Genomic DNA, 25,213 nt, shown 5'->3' with positions numbered 1-25,213 from the left:
TAAACGTAATACTCCCTTTAGCCAACAGATTATGAACTCAACATTTTCTTCTGTCCTGTCTTTCACAGTGCCAGAAAGAGGCCCATCCCCTACCACCGGCCCAGCCCTTCCATCAGCAGCCGTTCCTCCAGCCTCCTCTCCTGGCACCTGTTTTCTCTCAATCGCAGTCGTTCACGCAGCCGGAGTCGCACTTATTCCTCGTACAGGAGCTACAGTCGAAGCTCATCATGGAACTCCGTATATAGCAGACGCAGTCGAAGTAGAAGCTATGACTCAGTGTCGAGCTACAGCCGAGACCGTCGCTAATTTACGAACGAACCGGCTCCAGAAATGCTGAGCCACAGCACAAGCGAGGACCAGATCCGATTGCAAGAGCAAGTGAAATGGAGCAACGCTAAGAACATGCTGTGCTTGGGTATGGAACAGCAGGAAGTGACAGGATCATCTGTTCATTGTCAGATAAGACTGAAGCTTTCCATATTGTTGTGTACAAAACTGTGTGCTTTCATCCGCCCTGCTCAAACGTAAAACTTGTCTGTCGATCACAAGGGTCATAGAGGCCGAAGCTATATGTGAGCTACTCGGTGAGTTTATGGCATACGTTGCACAAAGCAGTGAGGATGTTGTCGTCGCCGTAGTAGATAAAACAAAGTGTACATGCAGGATCACGCTTCGACTGTATGAATCTGTCGTATTTGTGTAGTGTTTTCTTTCTTTAAAGGATACATCACAAGCTCTCGAGGAGAAAGATTTATTGCTTCCATAACAGCTTTTACTGAGAACGGCCCCTTGTGTGTTGCACACCTTCACTTTGAAAAATGTGCCATCCGAATTGGCCCCACTGGCAAACACACACCCCATCAGCTCAAATGCCAGCTTTACTTATCTTCTGTTGAACTGTAAAACAATTTAAATGTCATTGGCTGTGATGAAGATGATGGCAGGTGGTCAGAATCTAGCGGATGTGCTCCAGCGGAGGGAACCCGCTTTTGGGCCAGGTGCCCAATGCGTTAGCAAATATGTTAAACTGCAGATTAATCTCTAAATCCTCTAGAGACGACATGAAGTGCGAACAGGAAGATAATGTGTACATATTTGGAATCTATTGTTGTTAATTATTGACATTAGCATGACCCATAAAGACTTAAAGATATTTTTTTAATTATTTAATGTTTTTAATGTTTTTTTTGAGTGGTGTGCTCATCACTACATTTCTCTATTTATTATTCAGATCATTTGAATATTTATAATTGTAAATTATTACCATTTAACTGGTCTATTGATTTATTTTCCTCAAAATACGTCCAAATATGCACTAAACAAGTCAAACTGTGTCACATAAATGGTTTTATTTATACATGTGAGTGGTTAAAAGAAACATTGCTACTCTTTCTTGGTGACACATCATTGCGGATAAACCGAGAAACTGTTACAGACCGAGATAAATGCAGACAGCTGTCATATGAAATCAGTCAGAATGTCTAGATCAAGGCTTTCTTAAAGGATCAAAGAAAGTATGAGAGAGATGCAGATTGACGAGACGAATTCAAAAAATCATTACACCTTCATCGCGACACATAACGGCAGTTTCTTTGTTTTCGTGTCTTATCGGAGTGCTTGTTAAGCGAAGGCATGGTGATCTCTATGCACTGTACATTTTTAGCTGTCTGACTGTTGTGAATTCTGACACTTGTACAGATAATTAGTCGTAGAGGGGGGAAGCACTTGAACCGTTTTATCTTCTTAAATCCATCTTGTTCTTTCGTCACGGAGCGTAAATGAGTAAATGATTATGTAAATCTGTCGTGTAAATATGCAAACGTTTAATGTGGCAATATTAGGCATGGGCTTTATTTATTGAGACGGAGTCATTGCACTGACTCTTTGCAAGCTTTCTGATTTACATCATTTGCATTGTTTATTCCCTCTTAAATACGGAGGTTTAGCCATGAATCCAGTCTAGTTTACACAAAATCAAGAGAGAAAATATGCTACGGAGGTTGGAGTTGGCTCCCGCAGTTGCCAAACACCTGTAAATGTGTAGCAATATTCTTACATATTTAGAAGCAGAATAAAAAGTAAAAAATATGAAGCAAATATTTTATTTTAACACAATCAGAGTGTTTTAAAAATATAAACCCCCCTCATATAATTCTCTGTTCTATAATGTAAATATTTGGTGTCTATGTGCACAAGAATATCAATGTTTCCCTTGATCTTCAGATGAATAGTTTTCTGTGTGGTCTAAATCTGTGATAAATAAATCATTTACACAGTATCTTGATTTTTTGCCTGTCTTCCTTTTATCGAATCTGTCTTTTTATCTCTTTTTTCCCTTGCATTTGTGTTTGTCAACAGGGGAAATTGGGTGAAATGATCCAGTGGGTAAGTTGCGCCATTCCCTGAATCTGGAAAACTGTGCACAACTGTTTGTTATGTGACAAAGTGGGAAACTGCTCGCTATATGCTATTTGAATCCAAAATCAAACACTTCAAAATGTATGAATGTCATAGTAGACCACAAAATATACCCCAAGTGGCATATCTAGTCAAATTATTTCCAGCTTTCCTCAGAACTAACTTTTCTGAGACATTTATTTCTGCAAAATGTTGCTTGAAGTGTACCAATTTATTTTTTGTTTCCATTTTAAACAAATATAACTTTCTTATCTTATGACATTAATGCATTTTTCGAGTATGGCTTATAGTTTTTCCTTCTCTGAGTAACGAACTCGTGATATTTATGAGGCATGCTTTTCGCATGTAGCCTATACTTGAGTGCATTACTTTACCTCTCATTTTGGACTCATTTCCCTACATGACAGCTTCGCGAAAAGTAGATAGCACATAATTATGATGCGTTTCGTCACATCTCGAGTTTAGAAAATCATACTAGTACTTCATATTAGCGTGACTCCTCTCCGGCCTTGAGGAGTGACTAGTTTTCTATTAAAAAGTGAATGAGTCATACGGGGAGGGTGAGATTAGACCCATCGCTGTCCGGCAGAGCCAGTCACAGCCCGGGGTCTAAACTTGGATTGGGAGGGTCTTCAGTCAGCTGTTGTGTGCCGCTGAGCACATTCTGGACTTTGTTGACCGGTAGCGTTGCGGTGAATCGCATATAAAACTGACGAACGAGCACGCAGGTCTCCAGTAAACTTCTGGAACACAACATTTAGGCGTAAAATTTACGGTGAAGACATACGGCGATTTAGTGTTTTTATTTTAAACTGTAAACAATCAAATCAGTTTAGCTCTACTTTTAATATTTGGTGGTGGACATCTCATAGCAAACCTTTGGGACACGCTTTCTTCAACTTTTCCAAGTTTCACCATGGCAGAGGGGGATTTCTACACCATGGGTAACAGACAGAGGGTCCCGCGAGATCCCTTCAGGGAACAGTCGCTCGCCTCGAGGTTTATGGACGATGACTTTGGACTGCCACCGTTTCCCGACGACATATCTATGGACTGGCCTGGCTGGGCCCGACCTCGACTGAGCGCGCGCCTCGACACGCCGTGGACGGGCTCGTTGCGCACGGGCTTTCCGCGAACGAGCATGGGCGCGCCGCAGGGTTTCAGTTCCAGGTACAGCGAGACCCCTCGCAGATCGAGCGCGTCCCCGAGCAACTCGGACGAGCCGTGGAAAGTGTGCGTGAACGTGCACAGCTTCAATCCAGAAGATCTTAATGTCAAAACAAAAGACGGTTTTGTAGAAGTGTCAGGTGAGGAAAACACACCATGATCGTTTTGCAAAGAGCACGCGGCGTTTAAAAATCAATGACGTCACACAACACTGTGTCCAAAGTATGACGACATGCGCCACAAATAGAATTTGATTATTTCTTTACTATTTTATGTCACAAATATATATACTTTTTTTTGTAAAGAACTTTTTATTACTATACCATATTTATACAATTTGTAGTAAAACTTGCAATACACGTGGTAAGAAATAGACCAAAATACATGGCTTCTACACTTTTACTATAATAAAACCACAGTAAAATTCCCTGGGGGATGACTTGCACATTACCAGCGGGTCTGGTGTAATCACCACCTGTTGAGATACTTTTAGGATGTCTCACGGTATAATAAACAACCCATATTTAGACCTCAAAGAGTCCCATGCTGCATTTTGCAGTAGATTGTTCTATTTCCTAAATGACTCAAGTTCACCGATTTCAGTGCATCCTCTGTTAAAATACTCAAACATTAACCTTCCGAGTGTGTAAAATAAAAGGCCCTGTGAAACGATGGCTGTGTTCCATAGAGAAAATCCTTTTTTATTTGTTGACTAACAGCAGGACAGAAGTTCAGGGTTCAAGAGAGATCACAGGCCCCATGCGTTGGGGTTTTTATAACCGCTCTGCTGGTATGCCAGCTGGGTCACTCAGTCACAGTGGGAGGAGGGTGGAAACACACTTTGTTAACGTCACACAACCTCATTCTAGAAGTGGCCACACAGAGATATCAAAGCAAGGTTTTTATGTTCTCTCCAAAATTACTTTAAGCTCAGTTTGACCTAAAGTCAAAATCAAAGTGACCAGTTTTGAAAGTCCTTGAAAGTTCAGCAACACCCTGAGGGAAAGAATTGTCAAATGCTGCTAACTACCAAGGGTGTCTTACTGTTTTCCAAAGGGGCACTCGATTTTGAGTGTCTTTGTTAAGGAGGGTAAGGCCTGTAGGTAAATGTCTATTTATGTGGTAATGGGTTTGTGCCGGAAACGACTTGCGTCAGAAGTCGTTTTAAGTTCTTCCTCGTTGAAACCAGATATCATGAGAATACTCCTAGGAGAATTATTCATATGTTCATCCTGTGCTGTAAAGAGGCGGCTGTTGTAGATATGTGGGCCGTGCCCGAGACGCAGGATGGCATGACTGGCATTCAGTGACCAACAGCTGCAAAGAATGGAGAGATCTAGAGGCTTCTACACAGGCCTGACGTAGCACTTTATAAAAGCATATGTAAACTGTTTATTTTAGTTCATACACTTAATCATTCTGAGGAGGTTAAAAATCTTTACATGGTCACCAAATATATGACTGTACATTTTTTCAGGTCATGTCCAGGTAAAGAATAAAGTACTTTGACAGCTTTGTCAAACCAACCAGTGCTTTCAGATAAAGACAGCTTGTGTGCATGCTAAGCCCCGCTCAATGGCATAATGCAGCTGCATCAATCACCTCATTCGAATTGATCTCTGTGTTAACAACTGCTATACTCTTTTCAACAGGAAAACACGAGGAAAAGCAGGACGAGGGCGGAATCGTCACCAAAAACTTCACAAAGAAAATTCAGTAAGTGTGTCATTAGTGTGAGACAGTTTGGAACCTTCTAGAATGATCGAGCAACTTCCAGAGGAATGTCTCTCTGAGTTATTACAAGCACAAAGCATTTCCAACCCCCTACCTCTCCTCTCTCGCTCTTCAGAGAATCAAATTGGATGGTAGCTGGAAGTGAAAGGGAATCAATGTTACACATAAAATGAAAGAAGAGAAAACTATTGTTAGACAAAGACGAAACATCACACGGCTCTGGTGTCTGCAGTTATTAAGCGACAAAGCGATGAGATTTTGGTTGCCATGCTGTTTCTCTAACAAAGTGAAGAGAGAGCAAAAAAACATTTAATTGGATAACAGCAAAACTATTCTAGCACGAGACAGAAATGTATGACTATTATACAGTATGTATCTATTCAATGATACATTTCTTTATTAACAGAAATAGCCTCATGAAAGTAACTGATTTTAATTGTGAAACTGCTGATTTGTTTCTTATTTTTCCCTTAAAAATGTAATATGATAATCCACTTCTCCACATGGGCAGATATGATGTCGTCACTGTCCTTCTGAAATCTCGGAGGTCCAAATTCTGTTTTTCAGGAAATGGAAAAAACACTGTCAAGCACTTTTTTATACTTTATATTGGACAGATATTTATATTTGGAAAACCCAGTGACAAACATAAAGGGTGAATAATAATAATGATTGGTGGCAAATAAATCAATAAAAATCATGAAATATGGTAATACGAGGTTTCAGATGGACAGAAGAGAGCGATATGTGAGTTGAGTAATGAGTTGGACGTTTGAATATCCTTTTTTTTTCTCTGAGCAAAATAATTACTGTGAATATCACTAGCACAGACTTTATTTTAATTTATTAAAGAAATAATACTTCCAAGTCAAATTTGAGTAAAAAAAATCACCTTTGAAGATTTTCAAGTTGTCTTATTTTTATTTTTATCTTAACCAACATTTACATTTAGGCATAATTACAGTTATTGTGCCTCTCTTAAAATGTAAAATGGATCCAATTCAGGTTCAGTTAAATTAATTGAATACAGAAAAACTAGCTAATATTGTATAGTACTGTATACAATTGACCAATATCTGTATCGGAATCGGCCAATAGTTGTAGTCGGTATCGGCCCGAAAAAATCATATCGGTGCATCCATCGCATAACACAAAAAATATGTTTTGGAATGTTATCATTTCCTATTTTATTCTAAACCCGCCTTCAGTTTTTCTCTGAGCTGATCACAGTGCATTATGGGATTGCATTTTCTGTAAAAGATAAATGCACTGCTACCTAAGATTTAGACTAAAACTAGGCATTTTAGAAATCAGCATAATGTATCTGAGTTTCCCTTTATGAAGATTCTTTTTGTCAAAAGTGCACTTGTGATCCTGTAAAATGCTGTTTGGGCAGACAACTGAGTTCTTGAATCTAAAAGCTAATAAGTGGGATAGTCATGATATTTATATGAGAATTTTACATGCATACAAACATTCAATGTATCACTCTGAATAATTTTCTTTTTCTGATGTTGAAAGCACCATGTCAAGAACATATTGTTGAATTTGATTCATCCTAGCTTTTTGTCCCTCAGCAACAGAGCTGCATGTTTGAGTCACTGCATACAAGGTCAGTCCTTGTTTTTAAATGCTATCGACACCCTTAAAAACACAAAGGTGTGAAAAAGCTGTAGCATTATCATGTTAATAAAATAGCACCAGGTCACTGAAGTCAACTTTGGCTACTCGCTAAGGTTTATATACACTTCATAGACGCTTGGCAACGAGTGTGGAACCTTAACTAAAGCCATATTTGGCCATGATGACAGACAAAGCTCAGGGACTCTTACTGTGTCTGACTCTGCCAAGATACATTTGAAAGAAGCAATTGTTCTGTTTTGAATTGCAAGTTCAAACCAAGACATCATATGCATAGTGATTTTCTTAGTGCTGCTCTTCTGTACAGTAGGCATCATCATGCCGTCTTATAAAATGACTTGTAACAGTTTCAACACAGAATTGTACATAAAATCCCAGAATGCACTTACATCAAGCTCACTGAAAAATCATTCAAGATGAAAGGAGAATTAAGTTTCTAGAAATATGGTTAGTTAAAATGCATAATGCTTTGTTATGTTGTGTGCTGTATATTTTAAGGACAAGCTCTTTTAAATTATAGAAATTAATAGAAATATAAAACTTTAGAATTATTTGGTCTCGCTTGTGAGTATTTATATGACACACAAATTCACACTATGATTCTTTTGCCTCTCTATCGCCATCTCTGTTTGAAACATGCAATTGCATGTTACATATCTTTACATTGATGTCAAATGTACATTTTCTTTAAACGGACATTTTCTCAAAATCGACCAAATGACCAAAAATCATACATAGTTCAAAGCTTTAGATAAAAATAAAATTTTAGACCGTTTTTTATTTACTTGCTCATCGCTCAATAACTGTTTTTTTTATTCATTTTCAAGCAAAACTTTTGATTGCAGCTTTAATATTATAGCATTGCTGAAATTTATATGAGCTATCCTTTTTTTAGACGGTTCCATCGGATGCATCTGGTCCGAGTTTAACTTCCGAGTATTTGGTAATAACAATTTATTTTGTATTTAATTTGATATTCATTTATATTTAAAGTTTATTGAATATCAATTGTATTGAATTAAATTAAAACATTTATTGATTCTTTGCGGAGATCTACCGGAAGTTAAGTTTGCACCACAGAACGGTTGTTTTGTTGTTGCCGCTGAAACCGTCTATGCGGGACCCTATTTTTCAGAGTTAAACTAAAGTGAAAGTGATGTTTATGCAGATCTTTTAAAAAGTTTGATATAAAAAAAGATTGGTTTGATGCAAAAAATAATTATTCATATTTTATCACTGTTTTTTCTTCTGTTTTCACCGCTCGAAGAACTAAACAATCCAACAATCCATCACGCTCTTCCCAAACTGTTGCAATACAAGACACTGCAGTAGGGAGTGCCTCTGTGTGATATCACCATCCATTCAGTTCCACAACAAGTTCCACCCTTTCTCTGTAGAGTTGATATGAATTTATGGTAATCCTGCCTTAAAGGCATCACATTTAAACAGAGAGAGTGAGAACTCTTCTCATTAAATTGGTAGCAGACAGTCTGCCAGCTGGATGATGAGAGTAGTGTGTAGATGGAAATATCTGGTGATAAACTTTGCATCAGGAGGCGATTTGTAATAATTGGCAACAGACTCTATTTCTGAGCCCGGCACCTGGAGCAGGGTTTACACGCTCTCTCTCTTTCTTTCCGTCTTTCTCTTATTGCAAGTGGTGGCAGGAAGAACATTTAAATGAAAACCACGAAAAGCTTTGAGTATAATCTTCTAGCCACAAGCTGCCACATAAAAAAATGACGTTTGTTAAAAATTACGCAAAAATGAAACTATACCGAGCATACAAATGTGTGCAGTTCCCAAAAATTCTGTGTTAACATTGCTCTCAGATGTAAGAAAACTCACCCGTTTCTTTTCATAGTGAATTTGGAAAAGTAGTTTTTGGTGTGTATGTGTGTTTTAAACGGTTATTTTTGTCCAAAAATGAAAAGTCGGTCAACAAATACACAACCTCAGTTTGATCCAAACCTTTTCTGTGAAACACAAAATGAGGTTTTTTTTTCGAATATCTCAGTTTTCTTCCCTTTTCCAGTAATGGCAAACAAAGAAAACCATATGACAACGCAGAATGGATAATCTTTTCCTTTTTGTTTTGTTTTCCTTTTGTGAGAAGTAAGAAAGGTTAATAGGTTTGGAGTAATGTTATATACATTACAAATATTATGTATTCACTTGTTTTCCGATGTCCGTCTAAGCACATTCTCCTGAATTTATTTCCACAGGATACCAACTGACGTGGACCCTCTCACTGTGTTTGCCTCTCTATCTCCGGAAGGGGTTCTCATCATTGAAGCCAGGCAGACCCCTCCGTACTACCTCTACAGCAACGAGACGCCCGCAGAACCCATAGAAGCACCCGAGGCAAGACCTCAGGAACCCAGCATGGCTTAAATCCCTCTCTCTGAAGCACACCGCTGACAGGGAGCGAGCAGGGGCTCTCGTGGAATTTGTTCCAAGTGCTGCAAATGTCTAGTTTTATCAGTTTCATGCATTTTCTTAACCCAAAAGTCATTAATTTGTTGTGAAATTAGCTCCGTGGTACATAAATCTTTCTTTTTCTACGTGGTACGTGATTGGATCAAATACCTGCAGCCTTTAGTTACCAAGTGGATGAGGATAAACACATGTGATGGACCTATCAATGAAGTGAGAGGAAGACAAAGGCCAGGACAGTTTCTGTACTGAAAAGTGCTGTGATTGATGTTCAGATTTAATTACAAGTGCCTCTTAATTAGACACGCCCCCTTTTTAACCCCCTTTTAAGGCATGTTCAGAAAGATGGAGTTTCATCGCCTGGCCCGAAATGAACTACCGGTCTGTGTTTGTTCATCAGTCTGGCTAATGGCTAATAATGTAACTATTTATATTTGAATCAATTTATATTAATAATAATAATTCATTGTATAATAATTGTATTTAATAAACAATTTGTTGAATTTTATTGTATATTCATTTTATTAAATAAACAATTTGTTGAATTCTATTGGGTCGTGTAACTTTCTAGCATTTCAGTTTAGCCAAGTAGCCTAATGGTTCTTCTATTGGTAACCCAAAATAATGCTAGACGTACTTTTTACCTGCTAGCTAATGTTATTGACTTTTTATTTCTTGACTTTTACCACAAGTGTGCATTTGCATTAAGGTTTACGTTGTTGCTTTAAAACCGTCTAAACTGAGAAATGGAGACTAGAGGGCAGCAGTACGTCATCTCAGTGTCACATGTAAGACAAATTATATAAAATTGAAGAGTGACTTTATGATTTAGATATAAAATAGCAAACTAGAATTTGTACATAAACACAAGGACACAAACGTGGGTGTGGTTATACAGTAAGATACAAAGGTGATCTCCCATTGACAGTTTAGCTAACTTAACATATTTGCACAGCAAGATTATCGCCAAGCTGTTGCTCTGTTATTATACGGTATAGGAGAAAACTTAGAGAAGATAGTTTATGCTGATGCTAATAAATAAATAATGTTTTTGATTACGTCCTGTTTTAAGTAGGTCTGTCTCTCAATCATTCTGACTCAGAGTACAAATGTCTTGTGCATAAAGCGGCTGTATTTGACTCATCTGAACATTTGTCACGTCAGACTTCTGTATGAAGGTCTCCTCTGAAAAATGTCCCTGAATGCTGGAGCTCTTTCTCAAGGGCTGTTATGTATTTTTCATACTTTTGTGTTCCCTTTTTACTGTATGTGTAGGAATCAATGCTATGCATTTTTGTATTAAATTGCATTTATAAGAGTAAGCTCTTTCTCTGCAATTCTTTATGGAGGATGTCGGATTTCTATTTTCTTTTCTAAGGTGTCAAAAACAGACAGAATATAATATACAGAATTTGATTAAACTCTGTTTAAAACTTTTTGCAATGTTTAGGGAATTTCACAGATTCCCCCCCCCCTAAAAACAGGAAATAAAAAAAACTGTCTGGGCCTGATTATAATTCATGCATTATATTCTCTCTCTCTCTCTCTCTCTCTCTCTCTCTCTCTCTCTCTCTCATTACCAATCTCACTCTGATCACATAGGGGTGTTTGCTAGGCAGATTGGCCATGTTTAGGAGAGCTGGTTATGGGAGCGATTTCAGGGGAGTTGTCTCTGCGCGCTTTCAGTAATTGGGTGACAGATTAATGTGGAGATTATTCCGAGCGGTTTGGCTCACTTTCAATCTCCCCGGCACCGATACGGAGGAAAAATATTGAAGAAAACAGTTCTCCGCTGCTGATTAACTGACCTGTTTGCCCATTGAATTTTCTCATGGAATCGATCATAGCTCTGGTTTTCCGTCATCTCATTTTGTGGTTTTGAGGTTAATGGATTGTGAATATAGCAACCCTAAATTGTCTCTTCCATTATAATCATTGGAGTTAGACAAATAGCACAATATATTTTCTGCCAGGACATGAGATACAATCGCATTTACTATAAACCTCACATTCTCTTCAAATATGTAGGTGTCAATTTGATAGACCTTTCTGTGATGAATGACCTGTATTATTGTTAAAACTGAAGGAAAATCTTCAAAAGATCATGCTCAGGTGTTTATTAGTGCTAAGAGGATGCATGTTACAGTAAACTGGAAAACAATGATTGGAATTTTAAGGCTAAGGAAAGAGCAAGTTATGATTTGTTTGTCGCCAAAAGTCTATTTGGCTACTTCCATTTGTTCCACAGCTATTTCCTTCTGGAGCACTTGCTGTGGGTTGAAGATCTCTTGGGTTTGCCCGAGGTTGATTGCTCATCTGCAGGGTATGTATATTCCTCACCCATAGACTCCTGAGGCTGGCCGATTGAGATGACCTCTGCTCGCTCTTCTTGCTCTGAGATGACGGTGTCTGGAGTCTCCGGGCCCTGGGGTCTTTCTGCGTAGATGTCCTCGCTGTCTCTCGCTGTGTTCTCGACTGCCTCATGAACGGTTTTGGCTTTGTCTTCCTCTCCGGGTTCACCAACGTCGACTGCTGGCTCTGTGATGGACGGAGCTGGTGGTTCTCTGGACAGGCCTACGTCAGGACGGGATATCTCGGATACGATCTGCTGGCCTCCAGGACGTTCCTGAGCTTCCACCTCAAGATCGTCTCCAGATACACCTGGGGGTTGAAAGGTTTCTGGTTTACCCTCAGCTTGAGGCTCATGGCCGTCAGTTTGTTTCTCTTCCGTGGTTTGTGCTTCCAACTCAACCTGTGGCAAATATGAAACCGTTTTCAAAAAGTTAAAAATGCCACGTCAAGGCCCCAAAATGTCAAGGCCAGTATGCACAGAAATGATTATTTCCTGGGTTGATGGGAAAGGCCATTCATCCCCTGAGGGAAAGTAAGTGTTTGCGTTGAACCTCTTTGTCAGGTATTTGAACAATTACTAATCTAGTAATTGGAATTGCAGGGTGATTAAATGGTAAACTGACTAGGACATCTGTCATGTGCTAGGCATTGCATAATTGTTTGTCAATGATTATTCCTGAAGTCCTTTGGCTATGAAAAGAAACATTTTGTTTTGCACCCTGTTATAATTGCATGGCTCAACAAATTGGCACGAGCGGGAGAAGACATGAGGTGGGTAAACAATGGCTGGCATTTCTTAAGTGAGAGAAATTAATTTGAATGACCAACTCATATGCAATAAAAATCCCCAAAACACAATAATTGAAATAATGGGTTATAAGCTGTCTTGTGTTCCAGTGTTTGGCTTTCTTTAACCTCCAGGATTTCCTTGTGAAAGCCAAAAATTGTCAACATTTTACACTGGCCGATATAATTCTGGAGACACAGTTTTGTGTGACAGTAGGCTCTTATATAATGGCTAACCAATTAGATATTTTACCATGGATAGACAGTAGTTTCCATTGGATTGTCTTTACAAGAACATTTATAATGATACCATTTTACCAAGACTGACAGAAAGCATTCTAAAGTATGTTTTATAATAATGATAATCCAACTGGCACATTTACTAACCCATAAGCAAGTGTAATTAATGCCACCTAGTTTTCAAGCTCTATAAGTGTCATGACACCAAAATTCTTTCCTATGGTGCCTCGATTTTAATCTTGTGCCCAAATGTTTAGCCTGTTTGATTAAAATCACGACCAATCAATACCTGCACTGGGATAATGACATCAGCAGGGTGTGGAATGCTGGGTAATGGTACTTCCACTGTAAGAATCCCATCCGCTGACACAAACGTCTGGATCTTTTCAGCATCTACACCAACTGGAACACTTAAGCAAATAAATATCTATTAACATGCTTTATCGGTTCACAGTTGCAAGCCAATTTGTCACGATTACACATCGTGAAATTTAGCCAAGATGTTAAATGAATGCTTAAACTTACTTGTACTTTCTTGTGAAAGATCTAGCAATGTAGCCATGCTCATCTAGTCTCTCCTCGTGTTTGCCTATTGATTAAAAACATAAACACATTACTAATTTTGGAGTTTAATGCATATATCTTTTAACGTGTCCAATGTTAATAATATGTAATAGAATAAAGGTATTTTTGGTAATACTTTACAACGAGCTTTCATTTGGTTATGAAATATGATTAATAATAAATTATTAATACATTTTCAGTTTTTAAACGTGTGTCTGGTAACATTTGTTAATCCACAATAAATGAACAAGAAAGAACAATTTAATATTAACTAACATTAACAAAGGATATTAAATGGTGTAAAATACAGCAGCAAAAAGACAATTTGTAAAGTTTCTCTGAATTTTCTATTTATAGGTATATTCACACGTTTCAAATAACAATATTTTTACTATTTGCCTTTATTTACAGAAAACGAAAACTAGAGAAACAGGTCAAAATAACAGAAAATATGCTCTGTATTTTTTCAGACCTCAAATACTGTAAAGAAAAGATCATATTCACTTTTAAGCAATTAAAGAGTAATACTTGTACATGTATTTTTTATCCCAGTTTTCATGTTGTCAGTCTTTCAAATTGCTGTTGGACAGGAATGGCAACAATACATCTGAAATGCTGATTTTCAGTGGTCTCTTAATTTTTTCGTGCCACTTTATGTTGTTCATTGTTAGTTCTAATGCTAATAACTAATAGTTATAAACCGAACCTTACTGTAAAGCGTCACCTATTTCTTATGATTTCTAATGAAGATTTGTGTGCCTTGAATAAATAAAAAAAGTATTGAAATAATGAATACTGTGTAAATGAAGAACTTAACAAACCAGCTTTGATATATGCTTTGATGAATGCACCATATTTTTACTACTAGAAAAAACCCATACCTGCAATATCCAAAAATCCATCCTGTATTTTCACCGTGATCTCAGAGGGAGCGAAGTGATTGACGTCGAGACTAATTTTCCACTTGCACTTCTCGCTAGCCACTTCTGATAACCCTCCTCTCATCTCTCTGTACAGCTTAGAGATGTTCTGTCCCGCGGCCTGACTGAAGGGAGCGAGCGCAGGTGATCGTAAGTATCCAGGCCAAGCAGACGTCCCCAGCCTTCTGAGAATACCTTCCATCCAACTCAGGTCTCTAGGGTCCAATAATGGAGGCAGGCCAAAGTGTTGGTTAAAGATTTCACTGGGCCATCTGTTGCTCAGGGGATACCAAGAGACATCATGACAATATTGAGGCCTAGATGAGAACTTAATAGCGTCCGCCATGGTGGGAAAATTCAAACGTGAAGATGAGAAGGTTATTGAAGGTTCCAACTGTCAGCCGATATAAACTGGGAAAGTTTGCGAAGGCAGAATGTGTCTGGAAGACATCTCAGCCTCTCTTATATAGCATCTTTGGGTTTTAGCACTTACTAATCTGTAACCATGATATTGTTAGAATGGAATGTAGGGATGAAGTGATGGTTTGATTGTTCACTCGGCTGCTACCGGGGGCTGGACGGGCTCTACAGAAGATGCTAATTGCGGATATTTATGGATCTAAAAAGAAAGCAACAAATAGCTGCTTGATGAGAAATGTATAGCCTAAGTAAGGTCGGGCTTAGACTTTGGAGTTTTTTTATTGAAGTAATTGTTAATAAAAGTGAGGAGTATAAGTGCTTGAGAATTTTATTTCCTAGAATCCAAATGAAAATACGAACGGTGTAGATGTAATGGGCCCGGTGCTGCTGACTCACCCTTTATTAATCTCAGTGCCGACTGCAGAGGCGTGCGGTTACATTTGCTCAATAATTCATTATTTTGTACCGATTTTATTTCAGTTTGTGAACATCGGAGAGTGTTGAGTCTTTGCCTGATGTGTGTTATAATAAAAAATATTAATTCATAAAATGAAATACTATTTCATCTCATGCCTGCTTTATTAAAGCAACGCGGTGCGGCACAAGCAATATCTGTGATGCACAACTGAGCTAATAATCATCCAGCCTGGCTTCAAGTGCTTTGGCCGTAGAGCGGGTTTCAACTGGTTTTTCAATGGCTTTGTTACTATTGGCAACCAGACTCCCAACAATAGACTTAGCTGCATCGCAAGACTTTGCGTTGAAGATGTGACTGCTGCTGCTTTTTTGGATGAATGTATCAAACAAAATAAGAGTCAAAGGCACATGGAATACTGCAGGAATGGATTTTACAGTGGACAGATGCTCTGGTTCTAACCTAAAGATGTAAAAATGGAAGTTCGTCTCTTTAGATTCCAGACCGTGCGTGATAGTTAAGACTCTTCTTCCAAGTAAACTGTGTGACTTTGAGATGTTTTGGGAGAGATTTAACAGCAGACAGAAGCCACTGACCTGTGGAGCGTACCGTTCACCCGGGTGGAGCTATACTGAGGATGTTTCAGTGCCACTTCACCTGGAACCAAAGAGACAAGTAGAGAAGGTTTGTAGGTTTGTGGGGAACACAGGCATCACATTGAGTTTGAATAAGGTTTTTTAAGCCCTTGAGAGTGGTACACTACAATTTTGTTTTTAAAGCCTTTATTAACTTTAATTTGTCATAGTGAACCAAAAATTTAAATTTCAATCATTTTCAGTATAAGGTGTGAAGTAAGGTATAATATGTTTCTGAACAATATTGAGCATGCTTCTTTTTTGCAATAAAGTATCCATAACTCAGGCAGTTTCTGCATATCTCAAGTTTATCTTGAGTACTTACAGAATAGTATCACACCCTTCAAATATCCCTACAGTCTTTAGTTTGATCCCATTGAAAAAAGACAGCTGTACAACCTCCTGTACGTGTGAGGGGGGTGGAACTAAAACATGTGTGCACCCATTGCCAATAAAACAAAGACACATGACTTAGTGTCACTCACATTCATGTCCGGCATCTTTTAGCTCTGGGACCGCTCCATCTATCATTCTCAAACTATCTCCAAATCCAGCGTTATATCCACCGTCTATATAACATTCCTCACTGAAATGCTGTGAACAAACAAACACAGCTGAACTTTGCAAACGCTGTGCTCTCTCTCTCTCTCTCTTGCTCCAGCTGGTTGACGTGTGTGCATGGTCCTTCTCCCGCTATCACTGGTTGACGTGTTGGCCTGCTCTTTCACCTCGCTCTGGCGGGTTGACGCATGAGCGTGCTTTTCTGGGAGAATTGTCCAATAAGGGACTACAAATGTTTGTTACTAAACAGATTTTATAGTAAGAAAAACTTTAACGCAACCTATACTTACGCTGGGGGAGTGTTTATCGAGCACAGAAATACTACGTCATATGTCCAAATCGTTTTTTGAAAAGTTGACCATGTCAAGCATGAGAAGGCAACACGTTTGACATTGTAAAGAAGTCAGAATGCATGAAACAACATTGGCCATCCCCTTTAAAAAATAGCTCGAATGCACAGTAAATCGCTTTGGATAAAAGTGTGTGATAAAATCATGAATACAAATGCATAAATACAGCTGCGGAAAAAAATAAGAGACCATTTTGTAAAATTATCATATTTGTTTAATTCTGTGAACTACTAAGAATATTTCTACCAAATTTCAAATAAAAAATATTGTTTTTATTTGTATTTATTTGAGAAAATGAAATAACAGAAAATATGCTCTGTATTTTTCAGACCTCAAATACTGCACAGAAAACAAGTTCATATTCACTTTTAAGCATCACAACAGTAATATTTCTATATGGTAGAAGTCTTTACATTTACATTTACATTTAGCAGACACTTTTATCAAAAGCGACTTATTCATGTGTCTTGTCAAGCTGTCAGTCTTTCACATTGATGTTGGATGACTTTGTCAGTCCTGAGGTTTTAGGTAGACTGGAATGGCCACAATACATCTAGAAATGATGATTTGAAATGAAAATTTGAAATGGTCTATAGATTTTGGTAAACCAATTTAAAAGATCTGCACTGATCTGTTACTCTTCATAAACTCTTAAAGGGACAGTTCACCCCAAAATCAAATTTCTGTCATAATTAATTTACCCTCGTGTCATTGAAAACATGTACATGACTCTTTCTTCAGTGTGATACAAAATAAGATATTTTGAGAAATTTCTTTGTGTCCCTACAATGGGGTTGTTTGTTTGCCAAAATTCTTCAAAATATCTTGCGAAAGAAAGTCATGATGAGAGAAATTTCATTTTTTGTAAACTATCCCTTTGACAGACATGGATACAGTCAGGCATCGTCCTTTCCTGTCTCTTGTGATGTCATCTGTTCAAACTGCTCCATTGGGGCTTGTAGCTGTAACAGTGATATTTTCTCTGTGGTTATGCGGAGGCTCTGCGATTCTCCCAATGGCTTTACATAACCAACACGGATGTAATGAGACACAGAGGCTGTCGTTTGAAACACAATTACTTCTGTGAAGTGAGCCAGAGCAACAGTATCGTTGAGTTATGCAATGTGTGCAAAAGGCGAATACATCATGGCAACAAGCAATGTCAAATGAGTCCTAGAAATGCGAGCTTTGTGTTCAAAGCATTAGGATTGTTATTATGCTTTTGTTTTTATTCACATTTTACATTTTATCACTGCTGTACTTGCATTGCCTGGGAATCAGACCTACGCTTGATGTTACTTTGAATGAGCTGCGGGAAAATCAAGTTTTAGTCCCAGTTGCTCTGTTTATGATTCTAATTTTTGAATCAGTTGTTGCAGACGTGTTGTGTTGAGACAAAGTAATCGTAAGCGATTCTCCAAGGAAAGACTTAATAAATGTCCTTTGTGCGTCTGTGGCGTGCTTCCTTTTTATTCACCATCTTAAAGTGGATACTCATCTCTCACAAGCAATAAAGTGACCGTATGCCGTCAATTGTATTTGTGTAGAGGAACACTTCAATATATTCGAGTGAGAGCATCTTAAGACACTGTTATTTATTACATATCTTTTTAAAGTTTAAGCATTTCTTCAATAGTAGATGACCATTACCGTGCACCATTTGTCACAATTGCGTGTTTAAATAAAAATAAATCGTACTGCGAATACTATTATGAATATTTGAAAAAAATTCTTGACATTGGTTAAACGTAATGTAAAATTTCACCCCAAAATATAAATTCAGTCATTATTTACTCACCCTGGAATTATTCCAAATCTGTATACATTTCTTTGTTCTGATGAACACAGAATAAGATATTTGGAAGAACGCTTATAACCAAACAGTTCTTGACCACTATTGACTACGATCGTGGGAAAAATCCAATGGTAGTCAAAAGTGCCCAGGAAAGGTTTGCTTTCCTACATTCTTCAAAATATTTTCTTTTTTGGTTAACAGAACAAAGAAATTTATACAGATATGGAATAATTCGAGGGTGAGTAAATGAAGACAAATATTTTATTTTGGGGTGAACTGTTCCTTTAAGGTGTAAATTTTATAGGATGTGATTGTGTAACAAAAGAAACACACATACTGATATAACGTGCCTTGTAATGCACAGTAAATCACTTTGAATAAAAGCATATGCCAAATGAATAAATGTAAGAGTGGAAAATTGGGCGTGTGGTCCTGAATAGATTGCCAGGTTTTGTGCCTTACCTTTCTTTAAACCATGTATGAATGCAATTCACAACTTGTAGATTAAATCTCAGTATAAGAGCAGAAAAGCAAGCAGTGTAGAGAAAGATCTCTCACTCTCTTCTGGCACGACTGGCTCAAACACAAGCAGATTTACTGCAAATGAGATCATCTATCAGCAGGGGGGAGAACAAGGGCACGGGGGACAGTAGAGAGGGAGCGGCCGGTGGCGAGACCTCTGCCTGAGAGAGGACACATTCTTTCAGCTTCTGACTCCAAACTTTTTCTCTTTGTCTGCTTCTGCTCTAGAATTATGAGGTAGATCCAGACTTTTAGATTGAATTGTGGTTTTGAATATCATTTAGAATTCCCCTAAATAAAACAGTAAATATTCTGTCATAATTTATTCATCCTCATGTCAAAACCTTTATATGACTCTTTCTTCTTCGGAGCTCAAAAGAAGATCATATTTTGAGAATGTCTCAGTGGTTTTGTGTCCATATAGAAGTCAAAAGGGTCCAATGTTGCTTGGATTCTAAAATATTTTTTTCTGTGCCAAAGAAAGAAGGTCATATAGAATATAAATTCACGAGTTCACCTTAGCAAATAATTAAAGGGGGGACAGCGTGGTGACGCTGAGAATTTAGTATGCGTATTTGGCGTGCTGTCCGGGGAGAGAGCTCCGGGGTCGGCATTCTCTCCCGACCCTGGAGCGCTCTCCCTTGTTCGGGGCGAGGGCTCTGGTCTCTGTTTGCCCGTGCCCCGAGCGCTTTCCCCCAAAAATGCGACTAGTGCAGGACAGCAGCCAAAGCTGGGCGTTATTGCCCCCCCGAAAGTTAGCAAGGTTTACAGCTGTGAGTTGCTGGCCTTATTTTGAGTAGGGTCCTGGCTGGAGCCTCTGCGGGGTTGGTTTCTGTGGGCTTCTGTGCGGTACGGATACTAGTGTAGTCATGGGAAATGTGGATGGAGGCCCCTGTGCGGAAGGTGCTGCTGCTGCGGTTTAAACGACGTGTATGGGAACCCCTACTGGGACGACGCTACGTCTGAGGATGAAGAAAGCTTCTGCTGGGGTAGCACTGCTGCGGTAGTGTAAACAACGGATAAAGGCCCCTGCTGGGGTGGCGTTGCTGCTGCGGTGTGAAAATGTAGATGAGAGACCCCTGCTGGGGTTGCGCTGCTGCTGCAGTGGGAGATATAGGTAAAGACCCCTGCTGGGGTGGCACTGCTGCTGCAGTGTGAAATACAGATAAAGGCCCCTGCTGGGGCGGCACTGCTGCTGCAGTGTGAAATGTAGATAAAAGCCCCTGCTGGAGCGTCACTGCTGGTGCAGAGGGAAATACAGGTAGAGGCCCCTGCTGGGGAAGCACTGCTGCTGCAGTGTGAAATATAGATAAAGACCCCTGCTGGGGTGGTACTGCTGCTGCAGTGTGAAATATAGATAGAGGCCCCTGCTGGGGCGGCAGCTGCTGCTGCAGTGTGAAATGTATATAGAGACCCCTGCTGGGGTGGTACTGCTGCGGCAGTGTGAAATAAAAGCCCCTGCTGGGGCGTCACTGCTGGTGCAGTGTGAAATACGGGTGAAGGCCCCTGCTGGGGAAGCACTGCTGCTGCAGTGTGAAATAGATAAAGACCCCTGCTGGGGTTGTACTGCTGCGGCAGTGTGAGATAGATAGAGACCCCTGCTGGGGTTGTACTGCTGCGGCAGTGTGAGATAGATAGAGACCCCTGCTGGGGTTGTACTGCTGCGGCAGTGTGAGATAGAGGCCCCTGCTGAGGCGGTACTGCTGCTGCAGTTGAAATAAAGAGCCCCTGCTGGGGCGTCACTGCTGGTGCAGTGGGAAATACAGGTGAAGGCCCCTGCTGGGGAAGCACTGCTGCTGCAGTGTGAAATATAGATAAAAGACCCCTGCTGGGGTTGTACTGCTGCGGCAGTGTGAGATAGAGGCCCCTGCTGAGACGGTACTGCTGCTGCAGTTGAAATAAAAGCCCCTGCTGGGGCGTCACTGCTGGTGCAGTGGGAAATACAGGTGGAGGCCCCTGCTGGGGAAGCACTGCTGCTGCAGTGTGAAATGTAGATAAAGACCCCTGCTGGGGTGGCACTGCTGCTGCAGTTGGAAATATAGATGGAAACCCCTGCTGGGGAGCACTGCTGCTGCAGTGTGAAATATAGGTAAAGGCCCCTGCTGGGGTGGCACTGCTGCTGCAGTGGGAAATACAGATAAAGACCCCTCCTGGGGTGGCACTGCTGCTGCAGTGTGAAAAGTAGATAAAAGCCCCTGCTGGTGCAGTGGGAAATACAGGTGGAGGCCCCTGCTGGGGAAGTACTGCTGCTGCAGTGTGAAGTATAGATAAAGACCCCTGCTGGGGTGGCACTGCTGCTGCGGTGCGAAATACAGGTAAAGACCCCTGCTGGGGTGGCACTGCTGCTGCAGTGTGAAATATAGATAAAAGCCCCTGCTGGGGCGTCGCTGCTGGTGCAGTGGGAAATGCAGGTGAAAGCCCCCCTGCTGGGGAAGCACTGCTGCTGCAGTGTGAAATATAGGTAAGGACCCCTGCTAGGTTGGCACTGCTGCTGCAGTGTGAGATGTAGGTAAGGACCCCTGCTGGGGTGACACTGCTGCGGCAGTGTGGAAAAATAGGAAAAGCTGTGGTTGTGAGCTGCTGGTGTGTGTGGGGGATTGCCGGCGGGCTGGGGTTAACGGTTTTGGTTGATGAGGGTTCGGTGTGCTTCTTTAATGTGGGAACGATCGGAACGAATGTAGCTTTTGAAAGCTTCTGAAGACCAGCGGCCGAGTGTTTGGATTTGGTGCTGGGAGAGTCCTTTTTGGGCCGCTGTTGTGGCTGCTCCGATTCTGAAGGAGTGGCTGGAAAAGTTATCGGCTGGGATGCCTGATTGGATCAAGACTAGCTTGAGGTGTTTCTGGAACCAGAAACGCGTGGTGGGGCGGTTGAAATCGTCTACGAAAAGAGGGTCGGAGGGGATTAGGGTTTGTGTGCTTCTGAGCTGGAGGTAGGCTTGGAGGGTTTGGTATGGTTGGAGAGCTGATGGTAGATTAAATATGTATATTAGATGGCCTCTCTTTGTTTGGTCTGTCTTACTCTGTTTAATAAAGTAAGATATTGTATCGTCATCCATTACGGAGAGATCTGAAATGGTGGGGTGGATGTCTGGATTGAATTTGGATGTTATAGTGAGTTCTGAACATCTGAGGAAACCGAAAAAAGCTAATAGGAACATGGCGTCCAGTGTGCGGGCAGTGTGCGTGGAGTGGTAGCCTTGGCGGAGAGTGATTATGCACTTAGTTAGTATTTCTAGTGTTATGGGTTTTCTGGGGTCAGGGCGGGAGGGGTGGGCTCTTTGGATGCCTTTGATCAGCATGGAGGTCTGTGAGCTGGCTATTTGGGGTGAAGGTGATCCGAAAATGAGTTTGTGGAAAAATTGTAATCCGCTTAGGTCTCCTTTAATGGAACTGGCTTGGAGGTTTTTTGAGGTGTTTAGGTGGGAGATGAATGAGGTGATGGCTAGCATTGAGAAGTCTGGGAATGTTAGGATGAATTTAGCGTGGAACGATTTGAAACATTTCCAAGCTGTGAGATAAGATTGTAGGGTCCTGGGGGAGACTGAGAGGATGATGTGGCTGAGAGAGACGTCAAGGAGGGGCTTCAGTGGGTGGCCTAGGGGAATATTGGTTACGAATAGGGAGGTACTAGGGTGGGGTGTTGGACTGCTTCTGAAACTAGCTGCCTGAACTTCGGCTAATATCTGGTCCGTAATGTTGCTGGCTACGGGAGGAGGTTCCCAGGCTGGTGCGTTCGGGGGGATGGCTATTGGTGTTGCGGATTGAATGGTGAAGGCGGCACGGGATGTGGTGTGTGGGAACAAAGGGGCGGCTGCTGGAGCCGCGTACGGATGCAGCATCACGCTTTGGGCGGCTCCAGAGCCTGAGGCAATAGGAAATGGAGAGGAAGCTTGAACCTGCGCCTGTGCCTGTAACGGAGGCAGCCTCGCGTTATCAATTGGCAGTGTGGCTGCAGGCCAGTGGCTAGGGTAGGATAGAGTGTTGTGGAATAAGGGGGCGGCTGCTGGAGCCGCGTACGGATGCAGCATCACGCTTTGTGCGGCTCCAGAGCCTGTGGCAATAGGAAAATTGAAAAAGGTTTGGGCCTGCGCCTGTGCCGGAGGCAACCTCGCGGTATCTGAAGGCATTGGGGCTGCAGGCCAGAGACCGGAGGGAAAGTGGGACGGAGGATAGTGGGATAGGGTAGGGAGGGTTGCCGCTGGCGGGCGCGTGCTCGCGCCGCCGTGGTGGTGATGGACCGGCGTGGAGTCGTCGGAGGTGCTGGACTCGGGTGATCCTGCAGCCGGCTGGGTGCTGGTGTCCGCGTGGTCCGGGGCGTGGCTTAGGCTGGCCGAGTGCCGTCCTTGCTTGCTTGGTGAACGGCGCCTCTTCCTAGCCGCGGTTGGAGTAGACGATTCCTGGTGTTGGAGGATTGTGGTGCTGCAGGTCTTGTCAGCGGCTTTTAGTTTTGATGTCGGAGCGGTTGTTAGAACTCCGGGCAGGCTGGAGGTGTATAGGTGGTTTAACTCCGCCTTTGTTGCCTTCTTGGAGAAAGGGATGTCTGCATTTTCTAGAGCCTGTCTCAGGGTTACGACTGTCCATTTCCTCATCTCAGGAATTGAGCGTTGAGCCGAGGTGTAGGAAGAGGCGGAAGAAGCTGCTGATGCCCTGGATGGCGGACTAGATGACGCCGTGTTGCTTCGTCGTTTTGGGGTGTGACGGACGGTGCGGGAGGGCTGGCGGCCTCTTGGTGTCTCTGTCCTCTTACCCGTAACAGCTTCTTGTCCTGTGCTGGTTCTTTGGTGAGCGGTCGAGTTTTCTGAGGGACCCTGGTCGGCAAAGAAGTCGTTGTTTTCCATTTCAGAATTGTCGATCTCAGACATGCTGCTGTATGCTGCAAAAATCTATGAGTGAAGGAGGTAAGGCGGTTTCACAATTTATAGAGCTCGTTCTGATTTGGAAGGATAAGTGATGTGATTGCTAATGCCGGGCAGCTGCGTGATTTCTGATGCCGTGCAGCTGCTTAATTATTTGCACGTGCTCCTCCCGAACTTTGTTAATAAAACATCATTTAAAGGGGAGTAAATGACAAATTTTCAAATTGGTGTGTATTATACCTTTAAATTGATAATGCCTGAATTTGAATACAGACAATATCGTTCATATTATTTTTTTTAAACTTCCATTGGATTGATGAAAACTTCAGACGTTTCAAGTGTGAATATGTTGAAATAATAAAAGAAAGTAGCCCATAGAAGTTTAGAAAGAAGTATATTTCTCTTCCTGTCATCCCAAGCAGCATGGCCAAGTCGATTTCAAACTGTAACATTTTTCTTTTCTTTTTCATTTATAAACGTTCGTCTTTGACGGGATAACAGATTAAAAGAAGAATAAGTGGACAGGAACTGAAAGTGTCTATGAAAGCACCACCATCTCTTTTTTCTCACGACTGTGTGACAGTTTTGATCAAAGTGCTTACATTCTCTGACCACTGAAAGCACAAGCTTTGCTTGCTCTGAACTGTCTGTTGTGCCGCACTGCCACATGACTCTTTCCATCATTCCTATGCAACTACGTTTCAGTCAAATCTTTCTCAAATGACTTGTGGGTGTCTTTTTAATAGGCACCAAAGGGGAAGATCTCTGAAGTTAATGATGATCTGGATCACGAAACCCCTCTACATTCTTCACAGGAAAATGAGGTGTGAGGCTCTATCAGCAGCGACTCTCTCGCACATACCCAATGATTATATCTCCACATGCCTGTCCTCTTTCTGCAGCGGTGTGAAAAGTTTGAGACAGCAAATGGCATAGGCGCAAACAAACGTGTTAATTAAAATGAGCGAATTCATTGTGTGAAAAGGTGAAAGTTCTATATGGAATGTCACATTCTGAGAATCGTGTCCATCTCGAGTCAGTTGGGGTCATTTTAGGGCTATTGTTTCTGTTTTCTTATTTTGCATATTTGATCTGCTTAAGGGTTGAAGTATTTGGGGAAATTTGCTGAGTGTCTGCATTTATCTTTGTTTTAGAAATTGCCACCAAAGCATCCTCGGTTTCAGAAGGGAGAGGACACTGTTCTTCGCAAGCACTTACGGCTAGCAAGGTTAGAGTTCCTGCTGTGGCGTAATTATAGTTTGTGTCTGCATCAGTGTGTAATTTAGCTACATTGAGCATCATCCACACTTGCTTTAGTTAAGCACTGCCAAATCACTGAATTCTTACACCAAGTATAAATATGTTTTCTGAAAATATGATTATGCATTTAGATGTTTTATGA

The 25,213-nt window shown here is 41.0% G+C and overlaps 2 protein-coding genes across 2 annotated transcripts in view; both read left to right on the top strand.

The window, feature by feature from the left end:
- The window catches only part of srrm4 (serine/arginine repetitive matrix 4), a 54,075-nt gene extending 51,720 nt beyond the window's left edge, over positions 1-2,355 (top strand). Inside the window, exon 13 of the mRNA XM_056746928.1 lies at positions 69-2,355. Within this exon, the coding sequence (XP_056602906.1) occupies positions 69-306 (238 nt within the window). The 3' untranslated portion in view covers positions 307-2,355. The remainder of the gene's footprint in view (positions 1-68) is intronic.
- Positions 2,356-3,028: 673 nt separating this feature from the next.
- Positions 3,029-9,946, top strand: hspb8 (heat shock protein b8). The gene is made up of 3 exons (XM_056747036.1): positions 3,029-3,725; positions 5,238-5,301; positions 9,186-9,946. The coding sequence occupies exons 1-3, from the start codon at positions 3,335-3,337 to the stop codon at positions 9,352-9,354; spliced, it is 624 nt and encodes a 207-aa protein (XP_056603014.1). The 5' UTR covers positions 3,029-3,334; the 3' UTR covers positions 9,355-9,946.
- The last annotated feature ends 15,267 nt before the right edge of the window (positions 9,947-25,213 follow it).

The sequence above is a fragment of the Triplophysa dalaica genome, chromosome 4, assembly GCF_015846415.1.
Source record: "Triplophysa dalaica isolate WHDGS20190420 chromosome 4, ASM1584641v1, whole genome shotgun sequence".
Lineage (NCBI taxonomy): Eukaryota > Metazoa > Chordata > Actinopteri > Cypriniformes > Nemacheilidae > Triplophysa > Triplophysa dalaica.
Note: the sequence above shows the minus strand (reverse complement) of the source record. Positions and strands in the feature narration are given on the sequence as shown.